This window comes from Pristis pectinata, chromosome 22, assembly GCF_009764475.1.
Source record: "Pristis pectinata isolate sPriPec2 chromosome 22, sPriPec2.1.pri, whole genome shotgun sequence".
In the NCBI taxonomy this organism is placed as follows: Eukaryota; Metazoa; Chordata; class Chondrichthyes; order Rhinopristiformes; family Pristidae; genus Pristis; species Pristis pectinata.
The window spans coordinates 17843487-17865218 of NC_067426.1; the positions used below are offsets into that span (position 1 = coordinate 17843487).

At 37.5% G+C, this 21732-nt stretch overlaps 1 protein-coding gene across 1 annotated transcript in view; it reads right to left on the bottom strand.

Moving 5' to 3' along the window:
• Window positions 1-5201: 5201 nt before the first annotated feature.
• The window catches only part of maco1b (macoilin 1b), a 71356-nt gene continuing 54825 nt past the window's right edge, over window positions 5202-21732 (bottom strand). The window contains exons 8-12 of the mRNA XM_052036450.1: window positions 13870-14028; window positions 13237-13419; window positions 12225-12345; window positions 11700-11874; window positions 5202-9894 (exon numbers count right to left, since the gene is read on the bottom strand). Coding sequence (XP_051892410.1) covers window positions 9692-9894; window positions 11700-11874; window positions 12225-12345; window positions 13237-13419; window positions 13870-14028 — 841 coding nt within the window. The 3' untranslated portion in view covers window positions 5202-9691. The remainder of the gene's footprint in view (window positions 9895-11699; window positions 11875-12224; window positions 12346-13236; window positions 13420-13869; window positions 14029-21732) is intronic.

Genomic DNA, 21732 nt, shown 5'->3' on the forward strand with positions numbered 1-21732 from the left:
TCAGAATTGTGATAGAATACTTTTCACTTGCCTGAATCAGTGCAAGTCCCAACAGCACAAGAGGATTGATATCATCCAGTGCAATGCCACCAGTTAAATGTTTACTTTCTCCATCACAAGCACGCTCTTGCTGCACGTGTGTCAACTACAAAATGCATTCTAATGACTTGCCAAGGTGATTTTGACTTCATCTCATAACCTCTCAACCTCTACTGAGAGAGAACATGTACAGGGAACACAGCCACTTGCATATTCCCTCCCAGACACGTCATTGTGACTTCAATTCCCTAGGTCCAGACCTTGGAACTCCCCACCCAAAAACATTGCAGGAATAACCTCACCAAAAGGACAGCACTGATTCAAGGTAGTGGCTCATCACCACTTGCAAGGAAGTTATGAATGAGCAATAAATAGTCTCGTGATGCCCTCTTCCTGCAAATTAATTAAATTCACATCCTAGGTATTTTCAATCTTGACAATGCATACATAATTCTAGCCATGATCGTGACAAATAATTCTGACTTTACCCAAGGAGAATTTTAGCAGCAGTTAATTGTGCAAGATGTAAAAATCAAAAATAAATGTGCAAACTTCCAACTCAGCTAATTTTCTTTTAAGTTTAATTAATAATCTCAAGTGCAGTATCAACTTATATAAAAATATAAATTTCAGTTGTGCATGACTTAAGATAGCTGAAATTTCATAAACTTCAGGTAATGATTTCTCTGCCTGCATCTGTGATATTGGCTCAGCTTGTTCCTTTTTCCATTGCCTCCTTTTATATACTTTTCGTTTCCTCTGGAAGACATGGGATCCAAGGGGACATTGCAGTGTGGATCCAGAACTGGCTGGCCCACAGAAGGCAAAGAGTGGTTGTTGAAGGGTCATATTCTGCGTGGAGGTCGGTGACCAGTGGTGTACCTCAGGGATCTGTACTGGGACCCTTACTATTTGTGATTTTTATAAATGACCTGGATGAGGAAGTGGAGGGGTGGGTTAGTAAGTTTGCGGATGACACTAAGGTTGGGGGTGTTGTGGATAGTTTGGAGGGCTGTCAGAAATTACAGAGCGATATAGATAGGATGCAGAGTTGGGCTGAGAAGTGGCAGATGCAGTTCAACCCAGATAAGTGTGAAGTGGTTTATTTTGGTAGGTCAAATATGTTGGCGGAATATAGTCTTAATGGTAGGACTCTTGGCAGTGTGGAGGATCAGAGGAATCTTGGGGTCCGAGTCCATAGGACGCTCAAGGTGGCGGTGCAGGTTGACTCTGTGGTTAAGAAGGCATATGGTGTATTGTCCTTCATCAATCGGGGAATTGAATTTAGGAGCCGTGAGGTATTGTTGCAGCTATGTGGGTCCCTGGTCAGACCCCACTTGGAGTATTGTTCTCAGTTCTGGTCACCTCACTACAGGAAAGATGTGGAAGCCATAGAGAGGGTGCAGAGGAGATTTAAAAGGATGCTGCCTGGAATGCGGAGCATGCCTCCTGAAAGCAGGTTGAGGGAACTCGGCCTTTTCTTCTTGGAGCGACGGAGGATGAGGGGGGACCTGATTGAGGTGTATAAGATGATGAGAGGTATTGATAGGGTAGATAGTCAGAGGCTTTTCCCCAGGGCTGAATTGGTGGCCACAAGAGGACATAGGCTTAAGGTGCTGGGGAGTAGATATAAAGGAGATGTCAGGGGTAAGTTTTTTACTCAGAGAGTGGTGAGTGTGTGGAATGGGCTGCTGGAAATGGTGGTGGAGGCTGATACGATAGGGTCTTTCAAGAGACTGTTAGATAGGTATATGGAGCTGAGTAAAATAGAGGGCTATGGGTAAGCCTAGTAATTTCTAGGGTAAGCCTAGTAATTTCTAGGTTAGGGACATGTTCGACACAGCTTTGTGGGCCGAAGGGCCTGAATTGTGCTGTAATTGTTCTATGTTCTAAGTGGAGGGCATGCCCAGCCTGACTTGCCAGGAAAGTCTTCCTGTTCTGCATTTCACAACTCCAACATTCTTTTGCCCACGATCTCACTCACTAACTGCTCCCATTCACTCACTGACCAGATAATCATGTTTAAAGCTAATCCCCATGGTTGCCTCGGGTTTATCCTATCAGAAATACCCTTTCAACCTGAAATTTTAACTCCCCACGTGGCCTGGTCTGCAGAGTATTACCAACATTTTCTGTTTCCACCTCACAGCAGACAATCTTGGCTTCGGTCAGGGGAGACTGGACAGCCCTGAGTTCACACACCCACAGGTATCTGCTCCACAAGTGGAAGATGCAGGATGACGCTTTATCCCTTCACCACAGGAAATGTCACATCAACCTGCTCATTAAGATTAGTTGCTGGAGGCACCACATTTTTCCACTCAGCATCTTGGGAAACCATTGGCTGAACTAACAGACTGATCCAAGGGCAAGACTTAACATATTACATCAAAGAAAACAGGCCATTCGACCCAGTATACATCATAGTCAAGTCCCCTCAGCCATGTGTGTGTACTGGTGCGCACACACACACAGTACATGCAGTTTTCCAAAATAAATCAGAAATTAAAATCCTGCATAATTACTTCTTAGCAAAGTGCAATGAAAAATGCTTCTATAAAGTGAAATGTTGTGTTAAGGTACATTTTATATATTACTCAAAATAATTTGGGAATTTTGTTTTTCATTTATTCCCAGTTCCAACTTTAATGCAATATTTATTAATATAGTACTTAATGTAATTTTAAATATTCAAAAGAAACAACTTTAGGTTCTCTAGTTTCTCAGCACGTTGTAGATCGTTAATTCATATGTTACATTCTTCACACCTTGCCTTAACTTGCACCAAATTTGAGGCAAAAAGCACCAAATGACACTTTAAGCTACATACTTGTATAACAATCAAATAAATCATAATTCTTTTTCCAAGCATATTTGCTTAGCAAAGCAAATAGATTTAAATAATAACCTCAAGGGCACCCTTTCAATGAGCGTTCACCAAGCCTATTAAACCAGGAATGTACCAGATTAACCATGCTTCCTTATGATTTCTGTTGTTATCAATTGCTCTACACTACACATTGTTATTCACAGGTTGGCATTCCAGTGAAAATAAAGAACTACACTTTTGACAGTTGGACAGGTAAGGTGGATAGGAAAGGTTTAGAAGGATATGGGCCAAATGGGACTAGCTTGGATGGGAATCTTGATCTGTATGGACCAGTTGGGCTGAAGGGCCTGTTTCCATGTATGAACCATGGCTCCCTTATTTTCCTCAGTACGAAACCGATTTGCTCAGAAGTTCGTTTACTTTCTTTAAATTGTTATGCTCAAATTTCCTTCTACATAAGAGTTGATGATTCAAAAATTGTGAATTCAAGATTAACTATTCAAAACCAGAAAATCCTACAAGAAAATGCTTATTCCTAATTCAGTCCATCTTTCTTACTTTTCTTTTTCATGAGTTCTAAATAATCTTATTTTTTTGATTTTTGCTCAAAGTCAAGCTAATTTTGTTGAAAAATCCAAAGCATGTACAAGTATGGATTTTTATTAATGGTGGATAATTTTTATGATTGGTTTTCATCACAAAAAATACCACCATGCAGCACAACTGAACCATGCTTCACATAAAGATTATACCAGGAAAATTGATTTCCAACCCACCCAATAACTGACTGGAATGCCTGCAGAATTTTGGATTAAAACCTTCAGCTGTTCCCTGCAATACATTACATACATCACTAGATGGCAACCTTCACTCTCCAACTACAACAGTCATGTACAACACTCTCCTAACTACAACATGGATAAATGTGCGAGATTGTGAAGTTGATGCCCTGTTGCACAAAAAGTTAGCAAGTTGATGGGGTGTGATGCAATCTTTAAAAAAGATAATATATTTTTACCTGATGCTACTTCATCACACTATAGGTAGATATTCATGCTCAAGTGAAGGCATGAAGACATTACACATGTAATGAACAGAAATAAAGAACTGGGCATAAAGAGCATCCTAAATTCAGCCAAGTTTTGAGAAAAAGATGACCTCACTGAAAGATGGAAGATTCTGAAAAGTTGAAGGGAGGAGACACAGAGAAAAACCTTCCCCCACCCCACCCCCAGGCTGGAAGGTCTCACAGGATTGATTCATTATTAATTATTATAAATAAATTTCTTTACTTAAAAGGGTTAGAAGTCTTTGGCCCACTGGGCTATGCCTGCTCAGCCACTCAGTAGTCAAGGCAATGATAGGTTTATGGACAAGCTAAAAACCAGATTATGGGGGATCTATCAGGAAACTGCATAATATATAGGACTGGCTATAATTGTATTGAATGAAGAGCTAAACTGAGTGTCATATGGCTAATCCTGCTTCCATTTCCTATTTCAGACCATCAGGCTGTGTTCCTTCTCCTTGCTTACAAACAGAAACTGAAACTTGGGGAACTCATACGTACAGAAAGTTGTACAGTGCTGGTCTGAGGAAATAGATGAGCTTCTACGCGACTGCTTCGAGTCAGTGGACTTGTCCATATTCAAAGACTCAGTGGCCAGTCTAAATGAATATGCCACTGTCATCACAGACTTCATCAGGAAGTGTGTAGAACACTGCATACCAAGGTGGTCAATTCGAGTGTTCCCCAACTGGAAACTATGGATGAAATGAAATGTTAACCGTTTCTTCCCACAAATATGGCCTGACATGCTGAGTATTTCCAACACTATTTCCAGTTTATAAAACTGGATATTTAGCAGAATATTTATATTTATATTTATATTAAGGCAATTGTGTTTTAATTAAAGCAGATTGTAATTGTAATATCTCAACAGTTTGGAATTCAAGATAAATGCTTTGCAAGTTAATGCTAACTGAATATGGCACATGATACCTGGCTTGTCACAGAAACCAAACAAACCAGATTAACTTCTATCAAGAATTAAATTCAGGCTTCAGAGTGCATAACCCTGACCCAAGACAAAACCAAAATACTCTACCTTGAGAAAACACTGATTATTTATAATTATGGAATGGGAAAGTTTTTGCAAAACTAGAAATTAAGTCACTGTTGTTTTTAGTCAAATAGTGTTGCTCTTGGTATGAATGGTATTTAGTCATCTGTGTATGTCATTTCTCTTGCACCAATTGGTGTGAATGAACTCAGACATGAATTTTGCAATTAATGAAACACAGCAGAATCCATCTGCAAGAAAAACGTTTATTCCTTGTAAACCCCACAGAAAGAGAATGCAGCCAAGACAAGTTATATAAAGAAAAGTGCCAAAGTGGCAACAAGGGGAGACGGGGTTGTTAACTTCAACACAAAAAAGTCAGTGACAATACTCCATGTTCTGCACAATGCTCAAAGAATCCATGAGACAATTTTCTGCAACATTTTTATGGTGACAATTATACAAGGTGATCCAAAAATCGAAAATGACAGCCAAAGCCACTCTGATCTGGCTTAAGCTAGTACTCAGTCAAAGAAAAATAACTTAGCAATATTTGCTGGTTGCAACAGAGTCCTGTCCTTTCAAAAAAAAACTAATTTGTCATTTAAACAGGGTCTTCATTTTGAACCAAGGGATAAATATCAAACAAAAATTTTTGAAAAAACAAATCTGGAAATTGCTAACCCATTTGGAGTCTACTGCAAGCATACGAAGTGCTCTTTTAATAGTTCAAGATGCAAAATAGGCATCCAAATCAAGAGAGGAATGTGGGTGGGGAAGGTGACATTTAGACATTAAGAATCACTGCATACTTCTGTAGACTTCAAAATCTTAAAACAGAGCAGCAGTGCTACTAGTTTAGCTTACAAAACTATATACTCAGTTTTCCAAGGTTATAAAAGGTAACACATCTGTATAGATGGACAAGTACGATGTTAAAAAGTTAGCTCCTGACTGGAAAATTTTATTTGGATGCACTTGAAACAATTTTATTTAAACCACTTAAATATGCCTTGTGGAGACATTGCTCGAAGTTCCTTTGGATTATATTGGGACAGTATCACAGTATAATCAATACTCGATATTGTAGAACACTGTTTAAAATATCAAATGCCGCATTTTTGAAAAAGTAAATGTATCACATTGTAACTTACCAAGGCCAATGATCATTTCATGGGAACAGCTGAATAGCTACTTCCCACCTATATGATTACGAGTTTGGAATTCCAAGACAACTTGATATATGAACATGCCTGCTACAATGGAATAGTCTTCCCTGGCACTATATGGTTGTACTTCAGAATTATGGGAGAGAAATCTACAAGATATGGACCACTGGACTACATGGAGGAGTATTTTTTTGATAATCAGTAAGAAAAAAGGAATCATAACTGCAAAACAAAAATTGCTAGGGGATTTGAACAGAATTCTAGTTTCACAATACCACATGGTAAAGATCTGTCAGATATTCATTTGCTCTCAAAAGTATATTTCATTAAGTTGAATAAACACTGGACTGGAAAGTGAACTGCAAGAGGCAATTGTTTGGGTCTATCGTGTGTGGCTAGAAGACATATCTTATAGGACAGAAAAAAAGGATTAAGAGTCAACTTTTATACACAAGATCACATGGCCAAAGCCTTTAATTTTGGGCTGGGATGATTGGATGGATGCAAGATGGACTTTTCATCACTTCAGTCCAATCACTTTCTTACATTCATCCAAAAACAAATATATTTCATTTTACCCACCTATGAAGCACTAGTAACCATTTCAAAGTAAAAACTCATTTTGTGTACTTCAGTAACAAAATTCTCTCAAAACTTAAGCAAAAGCCTTTTATGGCATTATATAAAACAAATGATGCTTTCGATGACAGGAATGATCTCAAATCAAATCAGATTATGTTCAAGCCCAACATAAAAATTATTTGAAACAAAGCGTTCACTGGTAAATCCATACCTTGTTTTATAAACTATTCTTCCTACAAAATTAATTTCTCCTTCCCCTACTCCACCCATAACAATCACATACTGTTCAGGTAATGACAATGTAGATGCCTCATGGGAAGAAAGTTAGGTATCTAGCTGTGAAGAACTTAAACTGGATCTTTGCATCAGGTCAGGATATACACTGGAAAGTCTCCTTCCTTCTGGATAAACATACATTCCATTTGGTCTGTATATTATCTTCTGCACCAAGCTGTGTAGTACAGTAAATATCTAATAGAAAATAGAGGTCAGTCTTTAATCAACAGTTTTAATTAACACCTGTCCTTAACTGATGAATCATGATCATTTAAACTAATTAATTCTTCAGATCTAGCACAGTCCAATTTTTGTAAAATCAAAAATATTTAAATTGAAAAATAAGGGGACAAATAAACACTCCTGAACAAATACCAAGTGGTAACTGAGAGAGACAATATACAAAAACTTTGCGGCTGACCTGTGCAAAAAATACAAAAAACTGTAATACTTCTTAAAATTGAGGCAGTGACGTCAAGTATACATGAAGATAGCTGTGTCAATAACTTAAGGTTATATAAAGCACAACACTTTAGTTTCAAATGTGTCAAGTAGTCTTGAATGGAGATACTTGAAAATTTGACTTAAACCCTTGAACACGACAAAGGAAAAGAATGAGTGCATTATTGAAAATGTGGTTTCCTCTGGCTACAAATTTGAAGGCACTATGATTACTTTTTTAAAAAATCAAAGGAAAACATTTTGCTTAATTATGAGGCTTTGTTGAAAGTTGTTACCCATTAAAGCCTGCAATTATACTTTGAACTCCAATTTGTCCTGAAGTATAGGGTTGTATGGTCTTAAATGGTAACATGCAAAATATCCTAGAATACTGGAAAAGAAATCACTAAAACTGAATTTTGTTGTTAATATGATAACCACAGCAGTGTTTGCGTGGTAGAAAAGTAGTAGTCATACTTTCAAGAACAGTATCATTACATAGTAATTTGGTGGTACTTTAATCAGTTACTTACAAATGCATACCTTAATGATTCTCCCACTGATTAAGGAATGGCATCTTTATGGATTAGCTTTCTCATTAAATTTTACTGTAAAACAAATCATGTGACCCTCCCCTCCCCCTTCCTTATTCTGTTAACCAATTGCCAAGGTATAATGCAAATTTTACAACATCATAATAAACTTGGCATTCTATAGCATTATGACTTTTTTTGTCAAAATAAAATTATGCCTTTGTCATATATAGAATTATATGGGTAATTTTAGCTTAACCAGTTGTGTAAATAATCAATTAGCCTTTCACATTATCCAGTTACACAAGTGAAATAATAGATTTCTATAAAATGGTATTAATGCATTTATATCCCAGTTACTGAAGCCTCTTTTGGAAAAATACTCAGGTGTTCAATGAAGCATCATACCAAAACAGTCAAATGTGGTATCAAACTTAATTCTGCATCCAAACCACGCCACTCATTTTCCACCTTAGTCATTTTCAACTGCTTGGACATTGTAGAAATGTCTTGACATGAAATTATTCATAAGTGGCACTCTAATGAGTTTTTCCAACTGCAATGATATTAGCTTCATTAATATATTGTTAGGATGCCATTAATTACAAACTTAATCTCAGAAAAGTATGCACATTTTGTGGATAAGAGCTGGGGAAGGAGAGAAACCATAACTTGCAGATGTGAGTGTTAAGTCTCCTCACACAAATAAATTCACCTTTCAGTAACTTGTTGAGTGTTTAGTTTATGTTACTGTTGTGTAAAATATAATCATTTTAAATTAAGTCATAAGAGGAGAGAGCATTAATATTTTACTCAGTATTTTACTAGAAAAGGCTTTCATATCTCTCTGGATGTCTTTAGTCCTATTTTGGATTAACTCTAATTGAAAGCAGGACCTAGAAGTTGGATATAAACAAATCACATCTCACAACTTAATTAACAGATTTAATTTTCTATTCCCATGTCTAATTGGCACTGTATATATTCCTAACACATGAACTAAGTGCATCCCCTTTCCATTTGAACTCTGCAGTCTTCTTCAAAGTGGAACCAAAACACATTTAATTTCCAGCATGTAGTGAGACATTCACTGTTAAAATGTATATATTTTTACAATACTTAACAGCACCAGATAGGTTTAGAGCTAGAAATGTAAGTTAGCACTAATCTTGGAGGGGCTGAGGTTAAACAGTTCAATTCAGGTGACCGATGCACATGAAATTGTTGGAGGAAATTTACTCAAAACTCTGAACTCCTGCACTTGTGGTAGAACAGGTGACATGGTATTCAACAGATTAAATGGGCCATCAGTGAAAGAGTTAGTCAGCAACAATGAGTCAAAATCAATCTAAAATTTATTGCCGAGTTTCCAACCCTGTCATTATGCATGAATGTGGGTTCGCAGATCTGTTTTTTTCTAAAAAAAATTCTCCAAGAGGAAACCAAATGAAAGTAAAAAGAAAGAAAAAACCTAGGAGAAGTCACAATGCACTGACCAGACTTTCCAAAAAGAAACTGCAAAGTTCTGGGATTTTTCTAAAAATTTACAGGAAAAGAAGCAGCCATCGGGCAGTTCTAGTCGACACCATGATGTCATTTTTTGTATTTTTGTTTTTTTTTTTGACTACAACTAGTACGTACAGTCACACGTTACATTGTCATCTTGACTGCAGAACACTCTTGCATGATGTCACCACATCGATAAAGTTCAGGAAAGGATGGGGAGGAATAGGAAGGACAGGAGAAAGAGGCGCGCAGTCACTTCTTCATGGGCTGATAAACTGAGGCATTGGGATCAAGTCCTGAAGGGCTAGTCTCCACAAATTTGGAGGAATAATGTGGCGTCACAGGGCTCAGAGTGCTGGTTGCTGCTGTGTAGGCAATACTGGGCATAACAGCCATGACTTCTGCAATTTTCTGTTTCAACTCCTTGATCTCCTGATCCTTCTGGATGCTTTGCCCTAGAAAAGACAACATGCACAAAATTAAAGTCGGAAAATGTCTTAATATTTGGACATCCAAAACGTTTCCTGGCATACATGATAACAACAATTTTTGAAAAGATTCCAATGAGAATCAAAACTTTTAATTCAAGATCCACTGATATATGTTAACATTCCATTGACATAAAAAAACTTGCAAGTTATTCACAGAAGGGTAGGCAGGTGTGAAAGCTTACTGGTTAAAGAAATCAGGATTAAAATGTTGAAAAGTTATACCCACTATTCCACATTCTGAAATGTTCAATTTTACTGAATAGGAGCAAAGCAGTAAATAGACACTGTACATCCTCAAGGTTGGCACAGCACAAGATACTTCACAAAACAGCTATAGAAATTTCTGGCCTTAGAGAGACAACATCTGTACAATGCCAATCAATGAACAAGTATCTAAATAACATGGGCTTAAGTGTTGGTGGGGCCAGAAAGGGTGAAAAGGCTGTATTATAATGATGGGAAATGAGGCAAAGAAGGAGTAAGTGCGAGAGAAAAAGTCAGCATCATTCCAATGATACTGCTCAAACCACAGCAAGTTTAAAAGCTGAGGAAAATGATAAAATTATTAAACAAATACTTGTGAAAAAACTTAAAACTAGAATGAAATAAAATTTGTTTTATGTATCAAGAACCTACTTGGATTCTTCATTTGCTCCCCAAGCAATCAAATACATAAACAATATAATGAAAAGACAATTTTAAATTTTAAGTCAGAAATAACAGTTCACATTTTAATCTGACAAAGAAAGGTTATAAAATTAAATATTGATTGGATAACATTTTTAAATTGTTGCAATCAGTGATGAACTAAAGAAATCTCACTACATAACCAGTATAGCAAGATACTAACTGTTCAGAATTATCAATCCGTTCAAGAGGAATACCTAGGCCCTGCACAAATGTTACATCACATAAGTGACTTAATGTCAGGTCAAGCATCTTAAAATGTCAATAGGAAATTGACAGAGTGCTAACAATGAGAATATTCTAAGAGCTGAGGGATTAAAACAAAAATCTCTTATTTTAATAAAAGAATAGTGTTCAGACTTCACAAAATCAATCTGATTAGAAATTACCATACCCCAGTATCTACCACATTTACTTTTTCTAATTCTGATGAAATCTTAAACTTTGTTTTCCTTCCACAGAAGCTGTCTGAGTTTCCAGCATTTTGTTTTTAAAATGTCCAGCATCCACACTTTTATTTCTTCTCAAATCATAGAGGCTTTTCCCAAGCACGATCCAGGCTGTTCTAATTCTACAGGTAGAGATACGATCTCCTCAGATGAATCAAAATTCGCTTCACTTACAATACAGTACTGCATCATGAAAGTTGGATGAAAGTATTTCATCCAACAGTCCTACAGCCTATTGAATTTTAAGATGTCCATTCTAAAATGGTTACTTTAAGTCTTTGTGGCTGAATCAATTTTGGGATTATGCACTGTGCCGATTCACAACCTCACAGCTAACTAGGCATGAGTACCATAATTATTTTGGATCACAGAAAACTTGGTCTATATATGAAATTACCATTTTATTCTGAACATAAAAGTATTGGTGGAAAAGCCTGCATTTTAGCTGCAAGCTGTAGCTTTAAGCATGGATCAAGCCCTCCAATGCCTGTGTTTCCAGTCAACCTATTCATTACGCATGCAAACTACTAGGATGCTGACTCAACTGCAGAAAGTGCAAAAAGTTGTGCAAATTACAGAATTAATGCAGAGTGTTTAGAATTAAACCAAACAACCCACCAACCAGTTTCTTACCCTGTGCAATTTCCAGCTGCCGTTTGGCATCTCCTAGTGCAGAGAAGAGATCCAACTTAATCCGAGTTTCAGCACTCAGACTATTCTCTAAGTGTTGTGTTTTATCTTGCATGGCTGAAAGTGCCGACATCAATACTTCTGTGTCTTTTTCATTTTCTTTATATTTGCGCAGTTCCTTTATTGAATAAGTGAAAAAAATGCCATGAAGAATGTAAAAATAACACTTTAAACCCAACATGTTCTCAGTATTTTGCTTCATGCAAGTGTACATTTTTGGCTAAATGTAAAATTTTAATTAAATTTAATTCCTCCCTTGAAACCAGCAAACTTTGCTAATTTCATATTGCTGCACGGACACTAGCGGCTCTCTAACACCGTGACCATGAAGCCATAAATTTAGATGATACCAACTCTTAATACATTGAGACTGATAGGAAACTTCAGTTTGAGTATCTACAATACTATTAATTATTTCTAGTTTCTGATTGTCAACCTAATAATATGCATTTTGAACTGCAGATTTACCTGTACTTTCATCTCTAGCTCACGGATTTGGTCTTCTTTGACTTTCATGTCCATTGTTAACTTTTTACACTCTGTCTCCAGGTCTCGAATACGAGTTCTTAGAGTTTCTGTACATTCCCCTCTTAAAAATACAAAATGTTAAATTCTTCACTTTCTGCATAAATACAAATCTTTGATGATACATGGAAATTAATATCTCACATCTTCAAGATGACATTCTATGTTTTTTCAGCTACATTATATTGTGTCAGTAGAGCTTTGAACTTAGCAATCACCCATTGTTTATTTCATTATAAAAAAATCTTGTTCCTTCTTCATAGTACAGTACAAAGTTTAAACAATGTTTTCAGAAATGAATCTGTGCACTGTTGATGGTAAGGGAGTAAACAATTTTCTCATCCTTTATGAATAGACAATAAATTATTCAGCTTTCAGGTACTTTGTAGGTCAAATTAAAGATAAAGGATTTTCTCCACATCATGGTCTCAATCACACTTGGAGACAACCATTCTCTGTTACATTGAAATTTTTTGACCTATCTCCCATACAGCATCTAAGTGATGCATCAAGTCAGTGTAGTCTTGGCTACTAGAAATAAGTACTGAAGTTCAGGCACCTCTGCACAGTGCATTGAGGATGACAAACATGCATCCAAGTCTCTGTTCCTATCTATGCTACTGGAATTATCCAATCGAAAGCTCACCATCTGTGACCCAATGTATAAGAGTCACTTTAATGCCCATTTCTCCACTTCTGAACTTGCCACTTGACCCTTGTAACATAGGACAGGATCATGATATTCAAATTACAAAAAAATAGTAATTATGCATTGTAATTACATCATTGTGCAAATGACAGATTTAAAGTAGCCAAAAAAACTGAATGATTAATACGCTGAGCAATAGGGTGGCTCGAGTAGCTTCAAAGGACTGCATATTAAACACAAGTGTAAAGATCTGTGTATTTATTATCCAATAATTGATATGCCTTGTGGAAAGTGTGCTATTATTACCTAGTGGCTGCAGCAAGTGCCACAGCTCGAGCTGCTGATGCCTCTTCCAGCTTCTTCCTCTTCTTTTCTTCCATCAATTGTTTTTCAAGAGAAGTCTTTGCCTCTTGTTCTGCTTTGAGTTTCTTCTCTAACTGGCTGATTGTTTGTTTGTCCTTCTGTTTGGCTTGCACTGCAGTATGTAATCTGGTTTAAAAAAAATAATGAGCTCAAACTGTAGTAGTTGAGGAGTCCAATCTAATCCTGCTCAACTTTTCCACTGAAAATGGGATCTCTACAGAAGTAGCTCCATAGTGCTTAAAGTGCTACACTGCCAAGCTTGTTTTCACTTTTACTGCAGTACACAAATATGTCTTGTTTTATAAATTATATTCAAAATACTTTCACAATTTAGGCAAACAGATTTTTATTACCCACCAACTTGCAGACATACAAGGGATTGGCCAATTATCTAGGAAAATGTGCCAAAAATAAAGCTAACAGATTCCAACTTGTAGGATTTAACCTACTGAAAGTACAAGGGCGTCTTTAAGTTTACAAAATATTAACAAGATTATGGTAGTGCTGATCAGAATATTTGAGAAATTAGGTAAAAAAATGTCCACAATTTTCACAGACATATCTTCCATTCCTTACTTGTTCTGTAGTAGCTCATTCTCCTGTCGGAGCTGACCTACTTCTGAACGGATACTACGCTCAGTGCTGGTCAGAGAGTTGATCTGACTGCGCAATTCCTGTTCGCACTGTCTGCTTGCCTGCAAGTCTGCTTTCAGCTTCTTAATGTCCTGTTCCAACCTAAAGAAAGCAAAATCATTAGTACAAAATTTCTGCAGTGTTGCTTATAAAGCAAGAATGAGAGATTTATGCTGAACAGGCATCATCCATGTCGAGTGCTGATTCTGCTCATTTGAGCCAAGTTAAAGAAAAATTCAAAAGGATCAGTATATATGAAATTGGTTAATTCAGTCTCTGCTTTCCCATATCCACACCAGAGTGAATGCACAGGCACTGCTTCGGCTCTGCAGGTTACTCAGTTGCACACATTTGAATGGTCCTTGAGTTCAGGTAACTTCACTGCATCATGTCTGTAATAATGGCTGTCAAAAGTAATGGGGAAAATATACTGCTGATTTCAAAATCGAGCCTAAGAACAGCACTTGGCACTGACCTGGGGGCGGGGGAGGGAGGGGAATGTCTCCCACAAAAACTTAGGAAATCAACACTCTAGACTGCCTAATTTCCAAAGTCACTTTGAATATGGTTTCATCTGAGCAGCAGGCCAAGCTGATCAACTACTTCCGAGATAAAGCAGGAAGTTAAATAGCTGGGAATATAAGTAATATTTAAATAACTCTGAAGAAAGTGAAATAAAAAGTGGGATGTATGAAAGGTTAAGGGAGAGGAAAGGCTTAAATATCATACAATAATCTTTAGAATTTTTCTGAAGGGTGTGAAATTTTAAAATGTTCTTTTGGGACACTCCTAGCTTCTAAAATATTTATGGTTGAGGGTTTATTCAGTCATAATTAAGACTTTGCAAACCATTAAAAACTTAGTTACAACCAAGGTTTTACATTTTCATTAGAGGGCTACTCCTCAGGACAGTGGATGCTCAGACATTAAATATATTCAAGGTTAAGATAGAAGGATATTTGGCATAATCAAGGTTTATGGATATTAAGTAGGAAAATGTTAAGGCCAAAGATCATATCAACCAAGATCAGATTTGAGGAACAGTAGGAATTTTTCCTGTGTTTATAATCTTCTTAGGGGCACTGAGAGGTTCTCCTTATTACAACCATAAATTCAAGGCCACTATGTTATGATGTGACCAATATCATATGATTAGCAAGGAACAGAAATAGACAGGCCACCACTTGCTTTCCAAATAAAAATTCAGTATCCTTTTTCTTTTTCTTTTTTTTTACAGGCTACGTGCATGTTCACAAAACAAAGAAACTCAAAAGTAACATATCTACAAGTATGCTGCTTCAGCACAAGTTACATAAATATTTAATCTTCTTTACTATGTTAAAGGCACCACGTAAATAAACCAAGTACACCCTCCATCAGGCAGGCACTGTAGTGTAGTGGTTAGCGTAATGCTATTACAGTGCCAGCAACCCGGGTTCAATCCCGCCAACTGTCTGTAAGGAGTTTGTACATTCTCCCCATGTCTGCATGGGTTTCCTCCGGGTGCTGAGGTTTCCTCCCACATTCCAAAGATGTACGGGTTAGGAAGTTGTGGGAATTCGGAGGTGGTTTCCCTGACACATATGTTTTGGTCCTGTCCTCTTTTGGAGAAATATTGGAAAGACATTTTTAAACATTATTTCAACTGTATTGAGTATTGATTTACAACCTCACCCAATCACTGCAATTTTTGGGCTACCAATGATGGAATCTAGCCACTTATCTGCTGCTGCTTGTCGTATGATTGCCTTTGTTACATTAATGGCCAAGCGATCCATTTTGTTAAAATGGAAGGATCCAATACCTCCCACTACTTTTCAATGGTTTTCTCAAACTATATCATGTTTAAACTTAGAAAAAATTAGGAGTGGCACTGTTGATTCCTCGCTTAAATTTGAGGAAGTTTGGAGTCCATTCATTCAATATTTTCATATGATATAGATCCCTTTTCAATAATCTTTGAACTTAGAAGAGCGGAGTTGACGACATAATAATGCTCTTTGTTCATCGAGAAATATCAGTCCAGTTTTTTTTTCCTTTTGAAATTTTTTTTTTAAAGTTTGTTTCGTTTTATTACTTACAACTTTTTTTTTGATTTGGGTATTTTTTTATATAATAAATCTTTTTCTTTTTTTTTGTAATATGTGAATTTACTAAGAAAACGTGGGGCCTAGAATATATTTTTTTAATTCTTTATGACTATATATGTCATGATTGTCCTCTCGATCTCTTTGTATTATGTGTATAATTACCAATGTTATGTGTATTAATCTGTATTAATTTGAAAATTAATAAAAAGATTGAAAAAGGAAGTTGTGGGCATGCTATGTTGGTGCCAGAAGCGTGGCGACACTTGTGGGCTGCCCCCAGAACACACTGCGCAAAAGATGCATTTCACTGTGTGTTTCAATGTATATGTGACTGATAAAAAAAATCTTATCTTATGATGTTGTGTGGCAATAGCAATGTGTTAAATTAGATAGACCAAGAAAAATCTGGAAGTTCAAAACAGGACTATGGAGGCACTGTACTCCACCATAATCTGTAATCTTATGACCTGGCACTATAATCACGCCAAGGGAAGAAACCTGGTTCAATGAGAAGCACAGATGAGAGTGCCAAGGGAACGACTGCCAATCTTTCACAGCCTCACAGGATTACATGGACAACAAAAACAGCAAGCAGCTAGGTGATCCAACAATCACTACGTCAGATCAAAGCTCTTAAAATTTTGTCAAATCTAATTGTGAATGGTAGCTGACAATTAGTTAACAGGGGTGGGGGTGGGATGAGGTTCCAAGAACATTCCCATTTTTAATGGTGGCAGGACCGAGCATATGAATTATTTGCAACCATGTTCTTCAGCCTGAAGTGCCAAGTGGATCAATCTTCCTCCTAAAATCGCCTTCATAGGGGCCAGTCTTCAGCCAATTCAATTCACTCTACTTGATATCAACAAATGTCTAAGTACATTGGATACAGCAAAAATGAGGAGACCAGACAACTGTAGCATCAAACATTTTCACTCCAGAATTCACCATATCTGTGACCAGACTGGATCCGTACATAACTGTTACCATCTAACACCACGGAAAAGTGCCTGGGTATGTCCAGTTCATAACAAGTACGACAAATCCAATTAGTACAAATCTCACTACTGCCCAATTATCTGTTCTCAATCATTAGCAAAATGAGGGAAGGTGTCATTGACAGTGCTATCAAATGGCATCACTCTCCAATAAGTTGCCCAATTTAGCTTTTGCAGAGCCTCTTCACTCCAAACCGTATCACAGCTTTGGTCCAAACACGGACCAGAGTTAAATTCTAGAGAAGTGAGAGCAACTAAGCGACCATCTTTGACATCAGGTAATATTTGACAAAGAGTGGCATCAAGGAGCCCTAGAGAAACGAAAGTCAATGTACATCACTAGGAAAATAGTTCAATGGTTGGAATCATACCTTGCAAAAAAAAACTAGAAGACTGCTTTGGCTGCTGGAAGTCAATCATCCCAGCCCCAGAACATTGTTCCAGGGGGGTTCCTCAGGGCAAAGCCCTGGCCCCAACCACTTTCAGCTGTTTTAACAATGATCTTCCATCATATGTTCAGAGAAGGGGATGTTTGCTGATGACTGCACAACTCCTCAGAAAATGTAGTTGTCCATGCATGCACCTAGCAGACATAGATAACAACCAAGGCACAGGAAGAACATCTCCAATGAGAGAATCAAACTACATACTGCTGACACTCAATGCTATTACCACTGTCGACACCCCAACTGTCAACATGGGGTTCGCTGCTGACCAGAAACACAACTCAATGAGTCACAAATACAAAGGCAACAGGAGGTTAGAGGGTAGTTCTACTGCAGCAAGTGATCCAAATCTTGATACTCCAAAGGACATCCACCAATCACAATCAGAAGCAGGATGTAATACTCCCCATTTGCCTGGATGAGTGCAGCTCTTAATTACACTCAAAAAAACTCAACACCATCCAGAACAAAACAGTCTAATAGATGGGTATCAACCTAATCATGCATGCCCTCTGCCACCAGCATGACATGGCTGCACTGTGTACTATCTGTAGAATATACTTTAATTCGGTACAAAACCTACTCCAAAAGCATCTCTCAAACCACGATCTTCACCAAGGACAAGAGCAGCAGGTGCATGAGAACACCACCACCTACAGGTTCTCTTCAAGTCACACACCATCTCGACTTGGAAATAAATTATCATCCCTTCTTCAACTCTGGGTCAAAATGCTGGAACTCCCTACCAAATAGTATCGTGGGGGTACCTTCACCAGAAAGACTACAGCAGTTCAAGGTGGTTTATGACCGCTCTCAAGGACAATAAGTGCTGGCAATGCCAGTGACACCTGCAACCCGAAGAACGAATAAGAACATTGAACAGAAGAACATTTTCAGAAAAGGTGGATATTTCCCCATTCACCTGATATCAGCCATGTTCTGCACTGGATTACATTCATTAATTTCCCCCCCCTCCCCCCCAACTCCACACAGTACAAAATGTGCCAATGAGTGATCAACACAAAATATTTGCAAAATTTCAGAGTCAATTTTTTTTTAAATTTGTCCCTTTAAATTCAGCAAGAAATTAAATGCATTGTTTCTGGCAATTACTTAGCCAGAAATCATTCCTAAGGATTAACTATTTTTACATAAATATAATTCTATTTACTTAGATCATAAGTAGAGCTCTTTAATATTCCAAACACATACACTGGAGTGCACAAGCAAAACCTTGCCTTTTAAGAAAGTGGTGATCCTTCTTCTCTATCAGCAGGAAGACACCAGAGTAAAAGCACACATACCGAACTGCTCACATCCACCATACGCCCATAAATGGCTGGACAAGTTTTAAGCTTGTCAGGTCCAATTGTATTCAAACCAAAATGCTGGATAATGAGTTGGTTTGGCAACTCACTTTGCCATCCCATTTCCTCATGTAAACCAGTGTCTACATTTGGCTTGCTTTAAAGAAACTTTAAAGCTCCAGATTACTAATCAAGTGATGGTGCTAGAATCAATTCGTTTCCAAAATATTTCACACTTATTTTTTTTGTCTGTGCATAACTTAGTTCTCATGTGCTACTGTTAACCAAGTGGATTTAAAATATATATTTTTTTTGAAAGGCCCACTGCTTTAACTGGTTCTAATTCCCTGTTGCTATTAATACCACCAGGCCCCACAGCTGACCATGGCTGCTGCAAGCTCACCTATAACAGACACTGTTCAAGCTGATTTTTGTGACCCAACTGGAGCTTTCATCATCCTCCCACGAGTTTAAGAGTTCAAAATACAATCTTTTATATTAAAGAAAGCTAGTGACTTTGCTCTTCAGCATCCATAATCAAGATTAAAAATCAGATTGCTCTTGCAAATACATCAACAGCCATCAAAATACTTCAACAAAATGCAGAACAACATATAGTTTGTAACACTCTTCTAGGACAAGGTACTGCAGCCATAAGTTATTAAAATGGCATGCAAAGTATTTTCTTTTAATCATTCTAACAAATTACACCAAAACTGTTGCGTATGGGGAGGAACGTGCAGAGTTAAAGTTCAAGGCTGACAGCATCCATGCAAATACAGCAGTTCGACAATGGGAGTATGAAAAGATATCTGCACAGAAACAATTTGTAAATTGTGCCTACTACAATAAGTACATGTGCAACACATCGTTCAGCTAAGATATTCAGCCGGCTTTCATCAAAGAGTAATTACACACTGTTAGAAATTTCAGGTATTAGAAGTCCATAGGAATCAATAGGAACCTTTTCTGCTTACTGGTAGAACCTTGTGCTTGTTGAATATGCCCTTAAGAAATTTCTCAAATATTGAGTATGAACTGTTAGCAACAACTTTCTTTTATGAAGCATTGTTAAAGAAGAAAGGCTGCTTTTGAGAAATTAGGCGCAACAAGATAGGTTATGAGGAAAATATTGCAGGAGGAAAGAGCAGAGGCACAAAGGTTTAGGGAGATAACTCTAGGGTCCTTAGGACCAAGGCAACTAGAGAGTGAGCTACCAAAGGCAGAGCAAAAAAAGAAACAAGGAATGCCACAGTTGAAGGAACATGAAATTCTAGGAGGCAGTTGGGTAGGGACACCAATGGTGTAGAGCTAGAAACAGGAAAGGCCAAAAGCAATGGAAGAATTTGAAAACAGAACTGAAAATTTTAATATAAAGTTTTTTTTAAAACTAGAACCAAATGTAAGTCAATGAGCAAAGTAGTGATGAGTGAGCAGAACTTTATACAATCAGGAAAGTTTTGGGATGAAATCAATTTTAGGAGGCTAGAATTGCATAGAAATAGTCAAGTCTAAATGATAACAAAAGGCATTTCTGAGGGTTTCAGATTTCTGCTGGATCCAAGTCTTGGGACTTCTTACATTGAGCATTGTGATAATACACCTTCAACAGATGGACAGAAGCAGTTGAAGATGTAGATTTCCCACCATCTTTCCTACTTTTTCCTCTTTCCAGGACGATTATGGATGTGCAAGGAACATTTGCCTTGCCAGCAACACTCAAATGCATAAGAAGAAACTAGCTGAAGCAGGGGTAGATCTGGGTAATTTTTTTGTTTTTTTTAAAGAAAGGTGTTACAAGACCACCTTAGTGAATTAAAGATCAGATGCTCATCTCGGCAAGGTAGCAAAGTGGTTCAACCTCGCAGACATGGCAAGTAAAGGAATGGAGTTGCGTTCCAGGGAAGAGCTTGTGGAAGTGGCTAGTCTTCCCAATACATGGGAAGTTTTTGTACATCCAGTACTGGATGATGGACAAATGGTCTGCCAACTGAGACACAGGAGAGAAGTCTAAAGAGGTGGTGATGTGGCAGAGCTGCGCATTGTCAACATGTATGGAAACTGATATCCTGTTTTCATATGGAAATGTAGAATGTAGATAGAGTCAAAGATAGATCCCTGGGGATGGCAGAGGTGATGGAACTACTTCTGGAAGAGAAGTCATCATAGACAGGCAAGACTTTTGGACAGAAAAGAATGGAACCAGGCCGGCATGGAAGGTGGAAGATTGGTGGAGCTGAAACGCATCCAGGTTTGAAGGATAGGGCTGGGGTAAATGTGTGAGAAGTGGATGAAAATAAAATTTTCCAAGGAGAGGGTACTAATAAACATTAGCTAACCAGGATATAAGAAATGGAAAGTGAGTGGTCAGTTTTCTGGGTATAGCCTTAGAGAAACACTTGTCACGTCTCATGGGCATGTTCAGCTATTTAAAGACAGACATAGATGAGATACTAGAGAAAGTTGCAAGTCCAAGGCAATGAGGAAGTTGGCCCAGTGAACCATGGGAGGGAAGTGAAGCAACAAAAACTTTATCAATATAATTGCTGTAACCTTCTTGTACTTGCTGGTGAAAGCAAGACACAAGAGACAGGGAGAGAAGCTTAAGCAAATTGTTGCTAGGTTAATGATTGCTTATCACTTTTCACATCTCAAGTACACAATGTTTGTCTGTATAGGCTGTGTTACATGTTAGCAAATTCAGCAAATACTTTCCACAAGATAAGGTTACAGTAGCATTCAAGTAATGATCAGTTAGCAGTGCATTTCCAATATCTATTAACTTCAAAAGCTTGGTCTCTACTCCTGACATTGAACACAGTAAAGTAGAATGGAGAAATGCTGCATCAGAAAAATCGATGATACCATAAGAAACTCATTTTTCACACTGGTGGTGAATTTTTCATTCCACATTTCAAAAGATGTTACATTTGTCTGCACCCTTCATACATGAGTAATTCATATA